The sequence below is a fragment of the Dryobates pubescens genome, chromosome 14 (assembly GCF_014839835.1).
Source record: "Dryobates pubescens isolate bDryPub1 chromosome 14, bDryPub1.pri, whole genome shotgun sequence".
Lineage (NCBI taxonomy): Eukaryota > Metazoa > Chordata > Aves > Piciformes > Picidae > Dryobates > Dryobates pubescens.
Window position 1 is genome coordinate 3,900,447 of NC_071625.1, and position 19,024 is coordinate 3,919,470.

General features: G+C 46.1%; 1 protein-coding gene across 1 annotated transcript; it reads right to left on the reverse strand.

Annotated features, from left to right (window-relative positions):
* Positions 1-1,632: 1,632 nt before the first annotated feature.
* On the reverse strand, positions 1,633-18,372 carry COLEC10 (collectin subfamily member 10). Its single transcript, XM_009901010.2, has 6 exons — positions 18,114-18,372; positions 10,574-10,645; positions 9,100-9,171; positions 5,614-5,667; positions 4,198-4,293; positions 1,633-2,144 (listed from the first exon to the last, which is right to left on the reverse strand). The coding sequence occupies exons 1-6, from the start codon at positions 18,256-18,258 to the stop codon at positions 1,753-1,755; spliced, it is 831 nt and encodes a 276-aa protein (XP_009899312.1). The 5' UTR covers positions 18,259-18,372; the 3' UTR covers positions 1,633-1,752.
* Between the last annotated feature and the right edge of the window lie 652 nt (positions 18,373-19,024).

A 19,024-nucleotide genomic window follows, 5' to 3' on the forward strand; every position in this document is an offset into this window, starting at 1 on the left:
TTCATGTCAAGTGGGAAAGAAAATCTACAGACTGCCATTGCAGAGGCCATCTTTCCTCAGCTCTGCTGGGAGAAAAGGTGAGCCATGACTGAAAACAGGCACGCTTCTGGGGGCAAAATTCTTGTTGTGTCTTCAGAAAAGATCCCCTCCAGTATTGCCAAATAAATGAGAAGGTGATCCATTGTGGGCATACTGACAGGGACAAAATGAGTAGCCAGGCACTGCCTGCAAAGCCTTCACACTTACTGTTCATCACTTGTGAAGAGTGCTGCTAAGTTGCTCAACCACAGCTGAACCTGGCTTCTTGGGGTTTAATAAAGCCTGATCTATTGCTGCTTCCTGTGTTGCAAGGGCACAGGTGATTTTAGCATTAGACATGAAACACCACTGGCTGCTGAGCTAGGGAGCTAACAGCTGATTGCAGGGATGTGTCAAACCAGCAATGTACTTTGGCACATCTGATACTACCGTGTGCCTGCTTACAGCCTACAGCAGTGGTGTTGCTTCCTTTGCAGTGTTCTCTTTGTACTAGACTTCCCTATGCCTTTCACAGATTTTGGGGCACATCAGAGGCTAGAACTGCTCCCTTTCTTCTCAGGTTACCTACAAGCTGAGCAGGCTTGCATGCAGAAGTGTCATTTCTAAGTTAATTCATTACACCTCAGACCACCCTGATGGAAGCAAAGATGGTTCCAATATGGTTGGAAGCAAAGACAAACAGCACACACCACTCCCCCCCCCAATATCAGGCAATATAATTGTGCAGCCAAATTAAGGAGAGTATAACAACTTCTACTCTCAGTGTGAAATTGGCCCTGCTTTGCATGGAAGATTCAACCAGATAACCTCCAGAGATCCATTCCAACTTAAATTACTCTATGATTGTAACAAAAGAAGGACTTTTTCCAGAGAAACTGCAAATCTGTTCTTCCAGCTCTGAAGTCACCAGGGAAATTACTGAGACTCCCTGTGCAGGGCAAAGAGGAGTAAAGATCACACGCTTTCCCTCCGTGGACTTTGGGAAGCATATCAGTAGTTAATGTGCCATCAAGTTTACTGTTTCTGGAACTAGTGAAATCACATTCACCTCTGCATGCTTCATATTTGTCACTAAATTACACATGGAAATGCCCACCTGTAATTGCACACAGAAATGGCATAAAAGATCCCAGCTGGCTGGATACCAGCTGGGATTGTTTAGCATGGAGAAGAGAAGGATCAGGGGTGACCTCATTGCCCTCTACAACTACCTGAAAGGTGGTTGTAGACAGGAAGGGGTTGGTCTCTTCTCCCAGGCAACCAGCACCAGAACAAGAGGACACAGTCTCAAGCTGTGCCAGGGGAGGTTTAGACTCGAGGTGAGGAAAAAGTTCTTCACTGAGCGAGTCGTTCGTCATTGGGATGTGCTGCCCAGGGAGGTGGTGGAGTCACCGTCCCTGGAGGTGTTCAAGGGGAGATTGGACGTGGCACTTGGTGCCATGGTCTAGTCGTGAGGTCTGTCGGGACAGGTTGGACTTGATGATCCTTGGGGTCTCTTCCAACCTTAGTTATACTGTGATACTGTGATACTGTGATACCCCCTGCAGGCCTCTGCTGCCTTTATGGTCAAAGCCATCCTAACAGTAGTTGCTTAACCCAGTGAGGTGAAGGCAGGATTGAGCCCTGTCCCTGGTTGTCTGCTCTCCCTTTGGTGCATGAATGAAGAGGGATTATGGTATGTACAGGAGGTGCCAGGCACACTCTGCAGGGCTTTCATTTCCTCCTCTTCAGGAATTCACAGACAAAGTAGATGGTGACCTGGCACTCAGAGTCATTCCACTCTCCTGTGCTGAGCATCTCCACACAGTCCTCGCGGCCAGCTGGGTCGTGAGGCTCCCCTGCCTTCCAGTGGCTGTAGTTCTGCAGTGGGCTGTTGTCTGCATACACAAACTGTCCTTCTTTTTCCATGTCATTCAGCCCAATGAAGGCTCGGAAGAGGCCACTGCTGGAGATGTAGTCAGCAAGCAGGGTGTTGGTCGCCTCGTCTTTAGGCATGGCCAGTGTTCCTCCTCTGTCCCTGCAGTGAAGCAAGGCTTCTCTGTAATTCTTCTCTTCTTTCACAATGTAATAGAATTTCTCATCTGTCTCTCTGATACCTGCTATAACTTTAAAGGGAAAGGAAAAAAGAAAAGCTTAATGGCATGTCAACAGATCATAGAATCATAGAATCAATAAGGTTGGAAAAGACCTCAAAGATCATCAAGTCCAACCTGTCACCCAAGACCTCATGACTACTAAACCATGGCACCAAGTGCCACATCCAATCCCCTTTTGAACACCTCCAGGGATGGTGACTCTACCACCTCCCTGGGCAGTCCATTCCAACAGCTAACAACTCACTCTGTGAAGAACTTTCTCCTCACCTCCAGCCTAAACTTCCCCTGGCACAGCTTGAGACTGAAGGTGCTTCTGTTCCAGTACCACAATTAGATTAATTTTGCATCAGAATTCTTAAAAGGGGTGCTTGGTGCCATGGTTTGGTTGATTAGATAGTGCTGGATGGTAGGTTGGACTCAATGATCTCAAAGGTATTTTCCAACCTGGTTAATTCTATTCTATTCTATTCTATTCTATTCTATTCTATTCTATTCTATTCTATTCTATTCTATTCTATTCTATTCTATTCCATTCCATTCCATTCCATTCCATTCCCTTCCATTCCATTCCATTCCATTCCCCACCACTGAACTCACAGTGAGTGATGGAGTTGTGACAGAGGCTGATGCCACTAAGGGGACTAACAAGCACCTTGCACATATTAGAAGAAGAACTGTTCAGTCCTGATTGGCATGTGCCTCTTGTGGCATGTTTTCCTTCGTGGATATCCAGTACTAATCAAATTAAAGCATGCTACGTGGTCAAATGGCAGTGTCTGACTCTGCACCACCCCTGATGCTTTGCATATTGTGGAATACAGACTGTGAAAGAGTGCCCTGGGATACAAACACAGGGCTATAGGTAACTTTTCAGCCTCTTTCCATGGAGAGGAAAATCCATGTGACTGCTAAAATAAGGTATTTAAAATACAACCTTCAGAGCTGCTGTAGCCACTAAGTGACTGACTGGGAAGAAAACTTGGGCTGCTCAGCAGCTTTAAAAGGCAAACTTCTCCTAGTGAATTCTAGTGAGTTAAGCAGTGCCAAAGAGCATGCCTGAGCAGCTGGAAGTTGATTCTCCCTTCTGGTGGATTGCTGGAATGGTCCAGTCCAGAGCTTTGGCCTGGAGCAACTAACACTCTCCCACACAATTCAGGAGTTACTCCAGGCACAGTTGTGGCATTCAGGTTCATAGGATTTGTGATAATAGACGAATGCTGTTCTGCACTGGTTGCCCACAGTGCCAGAGAACCATCTCATACACATCTAATTTAATGATACAGAAGCAGTGGTGGAGCCTTCTCAAAGCCTCTGCTTTGCCAGGGAATGTGCTCCCATCCTTTTGGTGGGGCAGTTTGCACTGTTTGCCTGACAGCCTGCAGATGTGACTTCTTGTAACCAGTGTCTTTGAGTGCTGGTCCTTTGTTACAGGATTATGATGCTTGCAGAGGGGGGCACTAGGAGTAACATGCCTGCAGCCTTCCTGTTCAGCAAGGAGATCAAGAGGTTCCTGTTGCTTTTCCTGCCTTTCTGCAGCAGATTGGCACAAACTTTTTGCTTTCACTGCCTGAGTGGCTGCTAAGCCTGAGCAGATTGGCAGTGCAGAAGTGGTCCTAACTTGGTGAAATCTGCAGACTTACTGCTGATGGACTCAATCCCATCATCCAGATCATCAATAAAGATATTGAACAGGATGGGGCCCAGCACTGATCCCTGGGGGACACCACTAGTGACTGGCTGCCAACTGGATGTGGTACCATTCACCACCACTCTCTGGGCCTGGCCCTTCAGCCAGCTCTTGACCCATTTCAGAGTGAATCTGTCCAAGCCACGAGCTGCCAGCTTCTCCAGGACTTTGTTGTGGCAGATGGTGCCAAAGGCTTTGCTGAAGTCCAGGTAGACTACATCCACAGCCTTGCCCACATCCCCACATGTCTGTATGTTTTTGGAATGGGACCCTCTCCCTGGCTCATCTATGAATATTGCCACAGAGAGGCAGTGGTGGGAAAGAGCAGTGCTACAGGAGCCAAAGAGAGCCCCTGGAATCCATCAGGATCCTTACCATTCTTGACGAATTTGATGGAGGCGTTGAGACGAGCGACGTTGAGATTCAGCTGTCCGACAACTCTGCGGTACCTCCCACAGTCACACACTGTCCCTGGTGCAATACAAAGGATGGAGGGTTTGTCTGTTTAGAAGCATGGGAGTGGGTGGAGGGTCATCTGTAGCCCACTTCCAAACCTTCTGAAGACTTGGCCTCCACTTGTGGAGTCTTAGTTATACTGTGATACTGTCTAGTCATGAGGTCTGTGGAGACAGGTTGGACTCGATGATCCTCGAGGTCTCTTCCAACCTTACTGTGATATTGTCTCACCCTGCAAGCTGGCCATACTGCCACTGATCAGAGCATGTTCCCATGCCAACTGACTTAAGGATCTCTGCTTTTGAAAATGCAGAGAGAAGAATGTGCCATCTTCTTTCCACCCATATATGTATGGGATTTGCACATCCTCTGTCCCTCTCGTTATCAACTCCATCTAGCTGTAGAGGTGTGGCTTGTCACGGTGGTTACTACTGCGTTATATCTGAATGCTAAAGATCTACCTTTGTGTCTATAAACAGCACAGGTTCCTCAGCCTTCTAGCAGAAACAACATCATCCATGAAATGGGGAACTGCAGGCTTCCCAGGGAAGGAGCTGCAGTGAGCATGCACAGAGGTGGGATTGGCAACACTTGTGAATGGCTGCACAGGGTTGTAGTACAGCAGAAATAGTCAATACCAGCTGAAATAACTGATAACTTTCAAGCACTGAGGTCTCAGTTGTATTTTTGTTGGCAAACTGAAATTTGGCTTGGTATAGGTTTTGGTTCTTCCTCTGTTATTCTCAGGAAGAAAATAAGTTGTCAGTGCTTTCCCCGTAAGAACCAAACTATGAGATCTCATAGGAATGAACACAACTGTACATTCAAAGTGGGCAAATATTTGACTGTAGCAGGACAGAGATGAACTTTCTGGGCCTGCAGATCCCAGTTCTCCTCCTGTAAGCAAATGCATTGTGTTCATTTACCAACAGATTATGCTTTGTCTAAAATCACTCAGGTTTTTTTCCATTGGCATGCTCCAATTAAGAAGCTCTTAAAGGATATCATTCCTTTGGTATTCAGAAACTAGCTTCCAGCATAAATATACTGCTGGCCTGTCTATGTGTTAGTTTCCATGCTATCAAACACTGCCCATCAATTTAGATATCTCTTCTCCATGCTTTGTGTATCTCTTTATTTTCATAGGAGTCAGTCATGCCCCTGCCCAGGCCTTCATTTTGCTAAACAAAACCTTTTCGGTCTCTTCCTATTTGTTTCATCTATTCTCAGATGTTTTCATGGGCCTCAAAATGTTATGAAACTCCAGACAAACCAACCCTGAAGTCAAAGACCCAGCAGATGTGACCATTTTGCAGAGAGGGATACATAGCATACCTGCTTTCCCCTTTTTTCCAGAAACCCCTGATAAGCCTTTGGCTCCTTTGTCACCTGAATAAAGAGGAAAACATATTCTCAGATCTCAGATTCTCAGACAGTGCCCATGTAAGAGAAGTGTATATGAAAAACCTCTTCAATGATATATTACTGGTGTGTGTTGGGATAGGAAGCCCTGATGTAGTGTACTGACAGATGTGCCAAGTCAAACAAACCATGATTAATTCTGGGGTATGGAAATCAGGAGAGCCCTTTAATAGCTAACTCACTGATAAGATAGGCATCTTGTGTGCTGCTGGTTCCTGGTACTACTTACTTTAAATAACCACTGCAAAATGATCCTGAGAGGCTGGAGGCACTCAAGAAATCTGCAAAAGGCAAGACCTGAGTTCACTCAATGCCTCACAGAACAGAGCCCTTCCCTGGGTTCAGTAGCTTCAGGATGGGCTGAGGCACCCAATGAGGCTGCTGTGCACTCAAGTCACTGATGGGCTGAGGCACCCAATGAGGCTGCTGTGCACTCAAGTCACTGATGGAATGAGGCACCCAATGAGGCTGCTGTGCACTCAAGTCACTGATGGAATGAGGCACCCAATGAGGCTGCTGTGCACTCAAGTCACTGATGGAATGAGGCACCCAATGAGGCTGCTGTGCACTCAAGTCACTGATGGAATGAGGCACCCAATGAGGCTGCTGTGCACTCAAGTCACTGATGGAATGAGGCACCCAATGAGGCTGCTGTGCACTCAAGTCACTGATGGAATGAGGCACCCAATGAGGCTGCTGTGCACTCAAGTCACTGATGGGCTGAGGCACCCAATGAGGCTGTTGTGCACTCAAGTCACTGATGGGCTGAGGCACCCAATGAGGCTGCTGTGCACTCAAGTCACTGATGGGCTGAGGCACCCAATGAGGCTGCTGTGCACTCAAGTCACTGATGGGCTGAGGCACCCAATGAGGCTGCTGTGCACTCAAGTCACTGAATTCAGGTGCAGCAGATGATGTGCAGGCAGCACTTAGCACCTGCACAAAATGAGGTCAGTGAGGATCGGTGTTTCCTTTCAGATGTAGTTCATGGAAATGTGATTTCATCCAACTGCTTTTGTCCTCTTCAGTAAATCATGAAAGTGATAGAAATAGTCCCACAAATGCTGTGCAACTGTGTAAGTGGAGATGACTACCTCTTGAGAAAATCTCAGCTGTAATTTAGATCAGGAACAGCTGAACTTTATCTGAAATTCAGGTCAGCTCTTCTTTTGTGAGGTAAAGCCTCCCTCAGTCAAAAATACTACTACTTGCTCTGCCTTGCTGATGGCTATGATTTGTTGTGCCTTTGCCTTTATGTGGTGGGGGTTTTAAAAGGAAATGGGGAGTTGTCAGTCAGTTTAATTAGCGTTGCTCGGCGCTGCCCAGGTACAAGCTGCCTTTTCAGGGTTGCTTCATTAAGAACTTGAATGTTTAATGGTATATTTAAACAGTGACTTAGTGACCTTTGCTTCTTCAAATAAAGAAGCTAAGGAAAACTAGAAGGGGAGAATGAGTTGTGCATTGAGATTGAGAGAGAGCTTGAGTTAAAGGCTCAGAGCATTGCTTCACTTACAGATAAAGATAAGCAATTTGTGGGATTCTTGAATCCTAGCCTCCTTTGGTGACTGAAGACATCTCAGAATCATAAAATCAGTCAGGGTTGGAAGGGGACCACAAAGATCATCCAGTTCCAACCTCCCTGCCATGGGCAGGGACACCTCACACTAGATCAGGCTGGCCAGAGCCTCATCCAGCCTGGGCTTAAACACCTCCAGGGACAGGGCCTCAACCACCTCCCTGGACAACCCATTCCAGGGCTTCACCACTCTCATGGGGAAGAACTTCCTCCTCATGTCTGGGCTGAATCTCCCCACCTCCAGCTTCATTCCATTCCCCCTAGTCTTATCACTACCTGATATCCTAAGAAGTCCCTCCCCAGCCTTCTTTTAGGCCCCCTTCAGACACTGCAAGGCCACAATAAGGTCACCTCAGAGCTTTCTTTTCTCCAGACTGAACAGCCCCAACTCCTTCAGTCTGTCCTCATAGGAGAGGTGCTCCAACCCTCTGCTCATCCTCTTGGGAGATAACTATTTGTGTTTCCAGTTGTCTAGGTACTTCTGAAAATTCATCCCTCAGGGCAAATTCTTTTGTTGTTCTCTGATATTGAGGCTGGCTAGAGGCCATTCAAGGTTTATTCAAAGCATTGGCTTTGGGAGAGATTGTTCCACCCACTCACCCATACACCTGGGTTAATGTGCTGGTAGAGACCACAGAGTTCCCCTGGGCATGACAGAGTCTCTGCTCAGCTTTCAAGGCAGGTTTCCTTATGGCAGGTGGCAGATGTAATATTCCTTCTTAAGTATCTCTCTAGGAACACCAGAAAGGAATGCCACTTCTCAGATGACTAGAGCATCATGTAATGAAATGACTGCCCAGGCAGACTTGGAGCCTACTTTGATTTGCAAGTAGTTGTTGTCCCTGGTTATGTGAGGCCTTTCTTAAAGCTCCTAAAATCTTCTCCTTGCCAAGCTGTCCTGTGCATTGTTTGGTCATGTGTCCCACAGCAGTGCTGGTGACAAGGTGTGGCATCCATCTGGAGTGTGTCCAGAGAAGGGCAACAAAGTTGGTGAGGGGCTTGGAACACAAGCCCTGTGAGGAGAGACTGAGGGAGCTGGGGTTGCTTAGCCTGGAGGAGGCTCAGTGGTGACCTTATTGCTCTCTACAACTACCTGAAGGGAGGTTGTAGACAGGCATAGGTTGGTCTCTTCTCCCAGGCAACCAATACCAGAACAAGAGGACACAGTCTCAGGCTGTGCCAGGGGAGGTTTAGGCTGGAGGTTAGGAGGAAGTTTTACACAGAGAGAGTGATTGCCCATTGGAATGGGCTGCCTGGGGAGGTGGTGGAGTCACCATCACTGGAGGTGTTCAGGAGGAGACTTGATAAAGTGCTTGGTTGCATGGTTTAGTTGATTAGGTGGTGTTGGATGATAGGTTGGACACGATGATCTTGAAGGTCTCTTCCAACCTGGTCTGGTCTATTCTATTCTATTCTATTCTATTCTTAGCAGCAGCAGAATATTGCTTTAGGCCCTCGGTGTCCAAAGCAGAGGCAAAAATTCGGCTTTCTCCTTTAGAGCATTCAGAGGATTCTCTTAACAAGGGCTGGAATTTCTCCCTGCCTCTTTCACAGTCAAAGAGGATTGATTGCTGAATTCATAAGGCAAATCATTTTAGCCAAGTTAATCAGATATATTGCATGTGGGAAATAACCCAAGAATATCTCCTTTAGGTCTCCTCACCAATCTCTGTGCAGGACTTTCTTTGGAGAGCATTGGTCACACATGTTATTTGACATTACTCCATACCTGGAACTCTCACAAAACACATATTTACCTTCAGGGGGCAAAAAAAAAATCCCCAACCAAACAAACCCAACAAAATTCCCAGAGCAGAGCTTACCCTTTCCACCGATTGGGCCAATTTTCCCAAGCATTCCCTGGTCACCAACATCCCCTACAGGTCCTTCATTTCCTAAGAGCAGAAATGAAGAGGAAAAGAGTGTAGATGGTTTCTGTGATTTCTTTCCCAAGGCACCATTTAGGGCTCCACTGCCACTGTTTCTCCTGTGTGGCCAGCCCACATGTGCCAAAGTCAAACCAAGTGGAGCCCCAGGGACGGTGCAGGTCTCTGCTACTGTAGAACACAACAGTAGGACATTGAAAGGCACCTTAGTAGAACTGCCTGTTCAAAAGCCCAGAAACTGCTTGTGAGTATTCAAATATTGATTTTAGTTCACAACCAAGCCAGGCTGAAGCAGGGTGTTTGGTTGTTGGGTTTTTTTTCCCTCCACCCCAGACAAAAGCTTTTCCTTCTTCCTTGAGGTAAAGTCCTCCAGACTTTGCTGGAGTCCTTCTTGAAGCAGGACTGCATTAGGGAGATAGTAGTTTTGCTGTATCTGTATCAGAGCACCAAAATAATGATGCCTTTTAAACTGATTAGTACTTAGAGTAGGCAAACAACTCTGACACCATCACATCTGGTGCCTCCAAATCTCTGCCCAGCTCACACTGCAGATGTAGGATATGCCTCTGTTTTCTTTTTGGCAAAACAGGCAACTGAGACCAAATTTTGTTGAGCATCTGGATGAGACTCTTGAACATGTCCAGAGAGGGGCAACAAGGCTGGGCAGAGGCTTCAAGCACAAGCTCTGCAAGGAGAGACTAAGGGAGCTGGGGTTGCTTAGCCTGGAGAAGAGGAGGCTCAGGGGAGACCTCATTGCTCTCTACAACTACCTGAAGAAGGGGTGTAGCCAGGAGGGGTTTGGCCTCTTCTGCCAGGCAACCATCACCAGAACAAGAGGACACAGTCTCAAACTGCTCCAGAGGAAGTTTAGGCTGGAGGTGAGGAGAAAGTTCTTCACTGAGAGAGTCGTTGGCCATTGGAATGTGCTGCCCAGGGAGGTGGTGGAGTCTCCATCCCTGGAGGTGTTCAAGAGGGGATTGGATGTGGCACTTGAAGCCATGGTTCAGTAGTCATGAGTCTTGGGTGATAGGTTGGACTTGATGACCTCTGAGGTCTTTTCCAACCTTATTGATTCTATACCCTCAAAATAAGATCAGAGTAATCCTTCTGATTTCACATACATTGAGTCCTGTGGATTGTCCTCATGACAGCCCCTTGGGAGAGCAGCAGTGAATGTGCAGGTTTCTTGCACACCTCTTTAAATGTATTGCCATATGTAGCTGCCTGTCTTATGTGTCAGTAGGAATTCCACCTCGCTCTCCAAGTATTGTTAGGTTAACTGATTAATGTTTGACAGGATTGTGAAATCCACTGGTGCAGCAGGAATGAAAAGCATGATGATATGCACCAGTACAGTGGTGTGTAGTGATAGTCATATAGCAGTAAGAGCCAACAAGCAAGCCAGAAATACCTTTTAGTCCTTTTGGTCCAAGCTTTCCTTGTTTGCCTACTTCTCCTCTATCTCCCTTTTCGCCTTCATCCCCTTCCAAAGAAACAAAATAAAGCATCATGTTACATTTTGCTCAGTGCAGTAAGTGGAACTATACACACTTAGAAAGTAAAGTTCACAGGGTTGGTTGGTTGTTTTCCTTACTAATTTATTTCTTATTGAAGGCACAGCAGCCATGGGAGAAATGTCCAGAGAGTGGCTTAGGAATCTAACCACCATTAGGAAAAGCTAAGCACTTTCCCTTTCAGAGACACTACTCCAACATGAGTATTCTACAACAGTAATTTCTCCTCCTACCTTTAAGCCTTAGTAGCTATAAAGCAGATAAGTGAGTTAATCTTTCTGTGTTGGGAAACCTGCACACACAGGGAAGAACTGCCAGGGGAGGCAGCAGGAATTGTTAATTGTTCCTGGTGACTGAGTGTTCAAGGTGTGCAGATCCTTTCGGAGTGAGAGCAACTCAAATGTGTTGCAGCTGACCTAGCCACAGCCCTTAGCACTTGGGGTGACAGAAGTTGGGCCTGCAGTTTTTGACATTTGGATGTTGACATCACAATCATGCTTTGCAATTACTCCCGTGCTTTCCTTTGAAAGTGGCACAGCCAGGGGACTTGTGAGAGGTACAATCACAGCATTTAGTGCAGCACTGAAGAGATTTCTCCAAATGAGATTAAGACCCTATTGCAGAGGTTCCTATTTGGTACAGTGGAAATACTCTTACTGTGGTTAAGAGAAGCCTCTCCCTGAGCAGTTTGCTGTCTAAAGGAGTAAGACAGCAATTAGTAGGCAGCAGTGTTACTTCTTTCCTCAGGTAGCATGCAATTTCTGTCCACATTATGCAGTGGAATGGAAGTACAAGTGGAGCTGATTATCTTCTCCTTAGTTTTGATCCAAATCCCAAGAACATCTTTCCTTTTCCTTTTCCTTTTCCTTTTCCTTTTCCTTTTCCTTTTCCTTTTCCTTTTCCTTTTCCTTTTCCTTTTCCTTTTCCTTTTCCTTTTATTCTTCCTTTTCCTTTTCCTTTTCCTTTTCCTTTTCCTTTTCCTTTTCCTTTTCCTTTTCCTTTTCCTTTTCCTTTTCCTTTTCCGTTTCCTTCTTCCTTTTCCTTTTCCTTTTATTTTTCTTTTTTCCTTCTTTTTTCCTTTTCCTTTTCCTTTCCCTTTCCCTTTCCCTTTTCCTTTTCCTTTTCTCCTGCGCGGGCAATGACAACCCCTGCACCAAATGACCAGCAGTGAGTGCAGGCAGTGATCTCAAGGGTTTGGGCAGGACCATGAACTCCTGGATTCTGCTCCCCTCTTGTGGTGTCTCTGTGATCTGCAGCCAGGTAGGAGGCATTGTGAGCGCTTGGTTGGCTTCTCTTCGGGCAGCCGTCGTGCTGGCTTTCTCTCTAATTTATAATCAGCATCTTTCCCCCTTTCCTCTGGGGCTTAACGTGGACAGGCCACCCCACTCTTTAGCCACTTTTTGTGGCTAGAAAACTGAACCTAACTCTCGCCAGTACTCTGGACGAGGTTTGGGGATTTTGTACTACTGTGCTTTGTGCAATGTGAGTTTTCTTACAGGAAAGAAACCCATTCTGATACCTGGTCTCACATGCTTGTAGTTTATACCTAGAGTTTACACTCTTCTTCGTGCTGCTTTTACTTGGGGCAATGCCACACTGAATTTTAACCTAATCAGTTGATTGTCACCTTAAAACTGTGCTTGCAAGTATGCCAGATGAAGCACTGCACTGGCTTCTGAAGCATGGGTGAAGTACTTGGAGCCAGTATCTGAAACAAGACCATTTCTCATCCTTGTTAGTATTCCCTCAGGATGATAAATTTCTTCTGTGTCATGGATTTTAAAACACCAGACAATTAAGCTGAACACATGAAACTAGAGGACACAGTCTCAAGCTGTGCCAGGGGAGGTTTAGACTGGATGTTAGGAAGAAATTCTTCATAGAGTGATTGGCCATTGGAATGGGCTGCCCAGGGAGGTGGTGGAGGTGTTTAGGAGACTGGATGGGGTGCTTGGTGCCATGGTTTAGTTGATTAGATAGTGCTGGATGATGGGTTGGACATGATGATCTCAAAGGTCTCTTCCAACCTGGTCTGGTCTATTCTATTCTATTCTATTCTATTCTATTCTATTCTATTCTATTCTACTCTTCCAGGTTGTCATTGTGTGAGACAGAAGGACAGCAGAAGCTGTGAGCAGTAAATTACTTGCAGCCATTGAAAAATTGGAATTGTAATTGAAAGGGAACCCCAGTCCTTCCTTTCCCTACAAAGAAACTGAGGAAAATGTTGGAGTTGTATAAAACAGCAGGAGTTTTAGGCCCTTGAAAGGCTGTCTGCCTGCTTAGCAGCTTCACTAAATAACACAATGTTGTGAGGTTATGTTTGGTGTTTAATAAAGCATTTGACAGTCTCCCACAGCATCCTCCTGGAGAAACTGGCTGCTCCTGGCTTGGATGGGTGGACACTTCATTGGGTTCAAGACTGGCTGGATGGTCAGGCCCAAAGACTGGTGGTGAATGCAGTTAAGTCCAGCTGGCAGGCGGTCACAAGTGGTGTTCCCCAGGGCTCAGTATTTGGGCCAGTTCTCTTGAATATCTTTATCAATGATCTGAACAAGGGGATTGAGTGCACCCTGAGGTGCAGATGACACTAAACTAGGAGGAAGTGTTGATTTGCTTGGGGGAGGAAGGCTCTACAGAAGCACCATGACAGGCTGGATTGGTAGGCCAATGCCAATTGCATGAGATTCAACAAGGCCAAGTGCTGGGTCCTGCACTTGGGTCACAACAACCTCAAGCAATGCTACGGGCTTGAGGAATAATGGCTGGAAAGGTGGCAGCAGAGAAAGACCTGGAGGTGTTGACTGGCAGGCAGATGAACATGATCCAGCAGTGTGCTCAGCTGGCCAAGATGACCAGCAGCATCCTGGCCTGTATCAGAATCTGTGATTCTATGATTTAACTAGTAAGAATTTGCTGACCTTTAAATTGCTTCAGATTTCCTGCTGAGTCTTCAGTAGTCAATTTATCAGGTTTTTATTCACAAATAGAGGAAGTTTTCAGGCTCAATAGTGGATACTCCATGCTTTACCACCACCCCTGTGGGATTAGCACACACCACAGCCTCATGTACCTTCTTACACCCATACCAAGGACATGCTCACCCTTCCATATGACAGAAACACAACTCTTGCACCATTGTCCTCCTACATCAGATGCTCTGGATCAAAAAAAGTCCACCACCAGCCAAAAAGTCCTTGAAACACTGTGAGGGCATGAGTGATGTGCTGTGAGGAGGGGAAGGGTGGTTAACCATGATTAGTCTGGGCACGGCCTCACTGCTTGTTTTGGACGCACTCAGCATTTCTAGGCACAGGCAGCATCCCACCGCAAGGGCTTTGGATGGAATCTGCTATGTGGTTTTACCCTTCAATCATGCAAGACAATGCTCTGCTGAGTTCCATGTTTCATGCTCAACAGTCCCACCTGAGGTGGCATAAGGACCCTCCTCTCCTCCACAGAGTATGAAGAACACAGGTGGTGTATGCCTGCCCCGAGTGCTAAACTAAAGGGATAACAAGATGTGCAGCGTTCTGAAGCCTCGAGCCTGCAGGAGCCACTCAATGCCCTGCCCTCTGAAGAGCCACGCAGAGAGCCCAGAACTGGCTCTCAGCATAACTCAGTCTGCAGCCTAGGGACACCGAGTGACCCTGACCGTGCAGTGAACCTGCGCGGCACTCGCACATGCACAATCTCTGTGAGAGGTTTTGTCGGCAGAGGGAGTCGCAGGCTCCCGGCAGTAAGCAAACACAGCCCCGTTTGTCTTTCCAGTGGGAGAGCACGTCACAGCCGCGTCAATGGAAAGCCTCAAGATTTCCTCCAATTCCACTCTCTTAGATCCTTACAAAATTTCTCATAGCAGTGGGAATTCCTGCTTTCAACCTTGGCTAGTGAGGACAGGATTTCTTGACATCTTCTGCCTGTCTGACATGATGTCCTCTTCCCTGCCCTTTCTCCTGGCTTCAGTCCCCAGCCTGCATGCCTCGCTCCCCTCTGCCTGGTGTTGAAGGAATTCCACTCACTGAACGGAGGAATATCAATACAGCAAATGGAAGCCATTTGTAGGAGTGAGCTGGACCAGTTCAGTGAGAAGTCTGACAAGTAAACAGCTGAGCCAGCACAAGGTGAAGGTTAGACCTGGGAAGGAGTAAGATTTTGACAGATGAGTGCAGAGGTGGTGTGCAGCTGCACCTGTAGTCACTCTCCCAGGGCTCCTACAGCAACATTCAGGGCTTCCACAGATTCCATATCCAGATTCAAGTTCTTAAGCTTGTCTGGTTTCACCCAGCTCCAAATTAGACAAGGGGGGCCCTTTGCTGGTGAAACAGAGAGAACCTTCAAGAACAAACTCGATTTTCTGCCTTCCATTTATAACCACCCACCAACTTCAGTGGGAATACTCTCTTCAGTGGCATTGCATGGGCCAGACCCAAGCCATCAGCAGGCTTTCTGGTTGGTTTTTTGTTTTGTTTGCCAGCTCTTGCTTTTCTCCTATTCTTTTTTCCCCTTTATTCTGGAGTGCTTGCTTAGAAAATCTCTTTGCATCATTCTTTACAGACTTCATCCTTTCTTTGCCTGCACTAGTGAAGGAAAAACAGCAGACAGATGGAGGCGATTGCCAGGCGTCTGGCTTGCATCACGCAAAGCCACCAGAGGTCAGAGTTAAACTCCCATTCGTTTCTATTGTTGAGCCGTTTAATTCAGGCTGACTTCTACCATTGCAAGAGAAAAGCTTACAGGACATTTACTGCAGGTCTGTTCCTGAGAGACTGCATCCTTCCAGGGTATTTTTTAGCTCTTGGTGTTACACACAATTGCCTCTGGTTTTGCCCAATGCTATTTGGGAACTGGAGGAATTGTCACAACCAGTTCAAAGACTTTCCTGACAAGCAGACTGGAATTACCCTGTCTTTTCATCCCATCACTCAGAACTTCTCCTGTGACATCTCAGGTACCAGCACAACACAGAGTTGAAAGGGAAGAATTTTCCTTGCATGAAGTAACTTGAACAAGTGACACTTGGCCTGTACAAGAAGTGGCCATTTTTCACAACACTAATGACCCTTTTGAGCAGGTGATTTTCATAGTGAGCATGCAGGGAGCTCAGGTCCTTGCTCCTGTAGCAGTTACAAATGCCTAGGTTATGAAGTGGGTAATGCAACCTTCACTAGTGCAAGAACTACCTTTTAATTCCTTGCAATTCTAGTTCCTTTGGCCCATTAGAAGCCCCTGCATCACATGGAAGGAGGAAGTTGCCACAACAAGAATGTAGCCTCTGGTCACAGAGCTAAACACCTCTGCCTTGTGGGACCACTGCTGTGTTCTACCATAGCCAAAAAAATGTGGAGGAGATGAAAATAAGGGGGTGAAATTTGTGCAGGGTTGGTCAAAACCCCTTTTGGGATAGAATTAGACAAAGAGGCACAGCAGATGTGGCACAGACATTTTACAGCAGCAAAAGTCAGAGGCTTCTCCATTGTTAGGGTTAAAGTTTGAGCATCAGTGTGTTGCCTGTGGCTATGAGGTGGTTAGCCTGGGTGTCCTGCTCTGAGTCTGTAGACTTAAGAAGGATAGAGGAAAACTGGCAACAGGATAGACTTTCTTATGCCATATTAGGTCAGGATGCTTCATCCTTGACTGCAAGGGATGCCTGAGGGTTAGCAGGATGGTTCAAACCCCCAGCCTCCTCAGTCTTGAATTGCCCAGCTGACCGCCATTCAAAACAACCAGTGCCACTGAGAGCTATTGCAACTGTCCTGGATGAGCTCAGCTCTGGTGGGGAACTGAAATTAGTCTATAGGATCATATCACATTGATGGCAAAATGTATTTGATGACCTTCAAGGGAGGTGAGCCAGTAATTTGGAGGTGATTTAATTGATTCTCCTTTTACCAGTCATGGATCAAGGGCATGGTAGTCTAATTTTCAAGTGGTGGTGGTGACCATGACAATATACTGTTTGGCACCTCGTTTGCCTTGGTGTCAGCCAGCAACCAGCAGGATGAGTGCTAGTAATGACTGGAGGTGTTCAGGAGGAGACTTGATAGGGTGCTTGGTTGTATGGTTTAGTTGGTTGGGTGGTGTTGGATGATAGATTGGACACGATGATCTTGAAGATCTCTTCCAACCTGGTCTATTCTATTCTATTCTATTCTATTCTATTCTATTCTATTCTATTCTATTCTAAATCCTGACTTTTGCAGTATCACCTTTGCAAAGAACCATAATATCTAACCTCTAAGTGCTCCATATACAAGCTAGACCACAGAAAGCAGCTGGACTCCCAGCTGCCTTGTGCTGCCACCAGACCACCTCATAAGCCTTGTGACTTGTTAAACACAATTCTGTCAAACTTTGCTCCCCAGCCTGCCATTATTCAGATGCTAACTAAACAAACTCCCACCAGCTCCCTTGGGGATCATGACAGCTGTCTGCATTTGTGCTGTGGCAGCAAAAGTTTAACCTTGGACTGTAATCATAAAGGAATTAACTTGCTGTTTAAAACGGTCCTTTAAGTAACATGCATTTGAACAATCCATCATAAGAACAAATGAGCTTTGTAGCAGTGCTTTTGACTTGATAATCTTGTTCTTTTCCTGCTTCAAATTGAAATCAGTTGCATTTTTTTTCCTCTCAGTCTGTAGCCTATAGAAAAATACAATGAATTGCTAAAAAGAAAGCAATAGCTCAGACTGCAATAGCTGTAGTGTGTGGAATGGATATGTTAGATCTGTCACTGCAAGATAGATTTGGATGCCAGGGACCTCATTTTTGACTGATACACCCTCCAGGCAATCCCACTGACGTTTTCTGTGTTTCACAAAAAGTAAGTTAATGCAGAAAATTGGGTTTCAGGTATTTGCAAAGGGGTTTGAAGATAAAAGACTTGCACATGCCGGAGCTGATCGAGTTCATGTTGAACTAAACATCCTGCTTAGTTCAGCAAGAGCTGCTGGATCAGGTCTGATGAATGCAGCAGAGCTGTGTTTGTAAGTAAACATTTGGAAATGATGACAGTTCAGTCATTTGAACCATTGTGTGTCTCTCCCCTACCTGTAGGTGCAAGGCGACCCGTTAGCAGTTTGCAATAGGTGCCTGCTTTTAGACCCAAGTCACTCAGATTGTGGCTGTTAGCTGCACGGGTTGTGTGATGAATAGAAGTAAAAGAAGATGTACATGGTGCAAAAGGACAGCCCTAGCTTGTATGAGACTATGTGACACAGTTCCTGAAGCTGAAGAAAAGCCATTTCAAGTCTCCTTGCTCATCACTATCCCCATCACAGTTCCACTTTCCTAGGTGTTCGTACAGTCTGCAGTAATTCACATCACGCACTCCCATACACTCCCAGCCCCTGCCACAAGCCCTCCACATCTCTATTTTAAAAAGTCAGCCTTTACCAGTCCTGGTCTCAGCATTAGCAGCCTGATTTTTCTCACCTTTTGGTCCAGGTAAGATTGTGTGTGTCGAGCAGAGATCTGTTGTAGGTCGATTGCCAACATCGAACCCAAAAATCTGAGCTTGGAAGATAAAAATCACTACCAGGGTCCCGGATTTCCTTAGCTGTTCTTTCTTGCTGCTCATCCTTGCAGAATCTCAGGAAATGCCTTTCGTTGTTACAGTCTTAACAAATGCAGCTGACTTAAAAATAAATGCTCCTCTGACTGAGGCAGTGCAAAGATTGGGAGCCACGTGCAAGCACAGCTAAATAAAGGGAAGAAAAGAGTTCAGCAGTGCTGTAGTTATTTCTGTCCTGCACATTATCCAGGGTATTTACTTAACACTGACAGCTGTTTACTCCAATTTATCTCCTATCTGTGAGATGCTTAGCTGCTTTTGCCATGGAAAACTTCTTCAATATATGGGAATATCTCTATTGTCATTCCCCCCACCCCTTTCCCCACTGACTCTTCACACACAGCTTTTAACTTGCTCAAGAGACATCGAGTCTCTCGTATCCAAGTGAGGTCCTCATTGTATCCAAGTGAGATCTAATTAGTTATAGGATAGTTGTGGCAAGTTGTGTGCTGGCAGAGTAATGCAGACTCCACAGAACATTTGGAGAGAGTTTTCCATAAAAGCTCTCCTCTGAGGAGACTTTGTGACAATGCCAGGGACAATCTGCCAGTCTGCTGTGGGTAGAAGTCACTGCTGCCATTTCACCTCTTTTGGGTGTCACACATACATAGGAGCAAATGAAGAGCTCGTGTTATCAAGGGGTGTTTGAGCCCAAAAGCCACCAATGATGTTTTGATGTTTACCAGTTACTCCACAACACTTACTTCAAAGCCCAGATTGTGCCACTAGGCACAGCACGGAGCTACAGAGAGGATGAGCTTGAATGACTGCA

Bases quoted from the DNA above. Each gene is read 5' to 3' on its own strand.
- COLEC10 (XM_009901010.2), bottom strand. From the start codon at position 18,258: ATGAGCAGCAAGAAAGAACAGCTAAGGAAATCCGGGACCCTGGTAGTG. The intron at 10,646-18,113 runs GTGAGAAAAATC...TTTCTTTGGAAG, and splicing joins AATCTTACCTGGACCAAAAG to GGGATGAAGGCGAAAAGGGA. The intron at 4,294-5,613 runs GTATGCTATGTA...GTATTGCACCAG, and splicing joins TGGAAAAAAGGGGAAAGCAG to GGACAGTGTGTGACTGTGGG.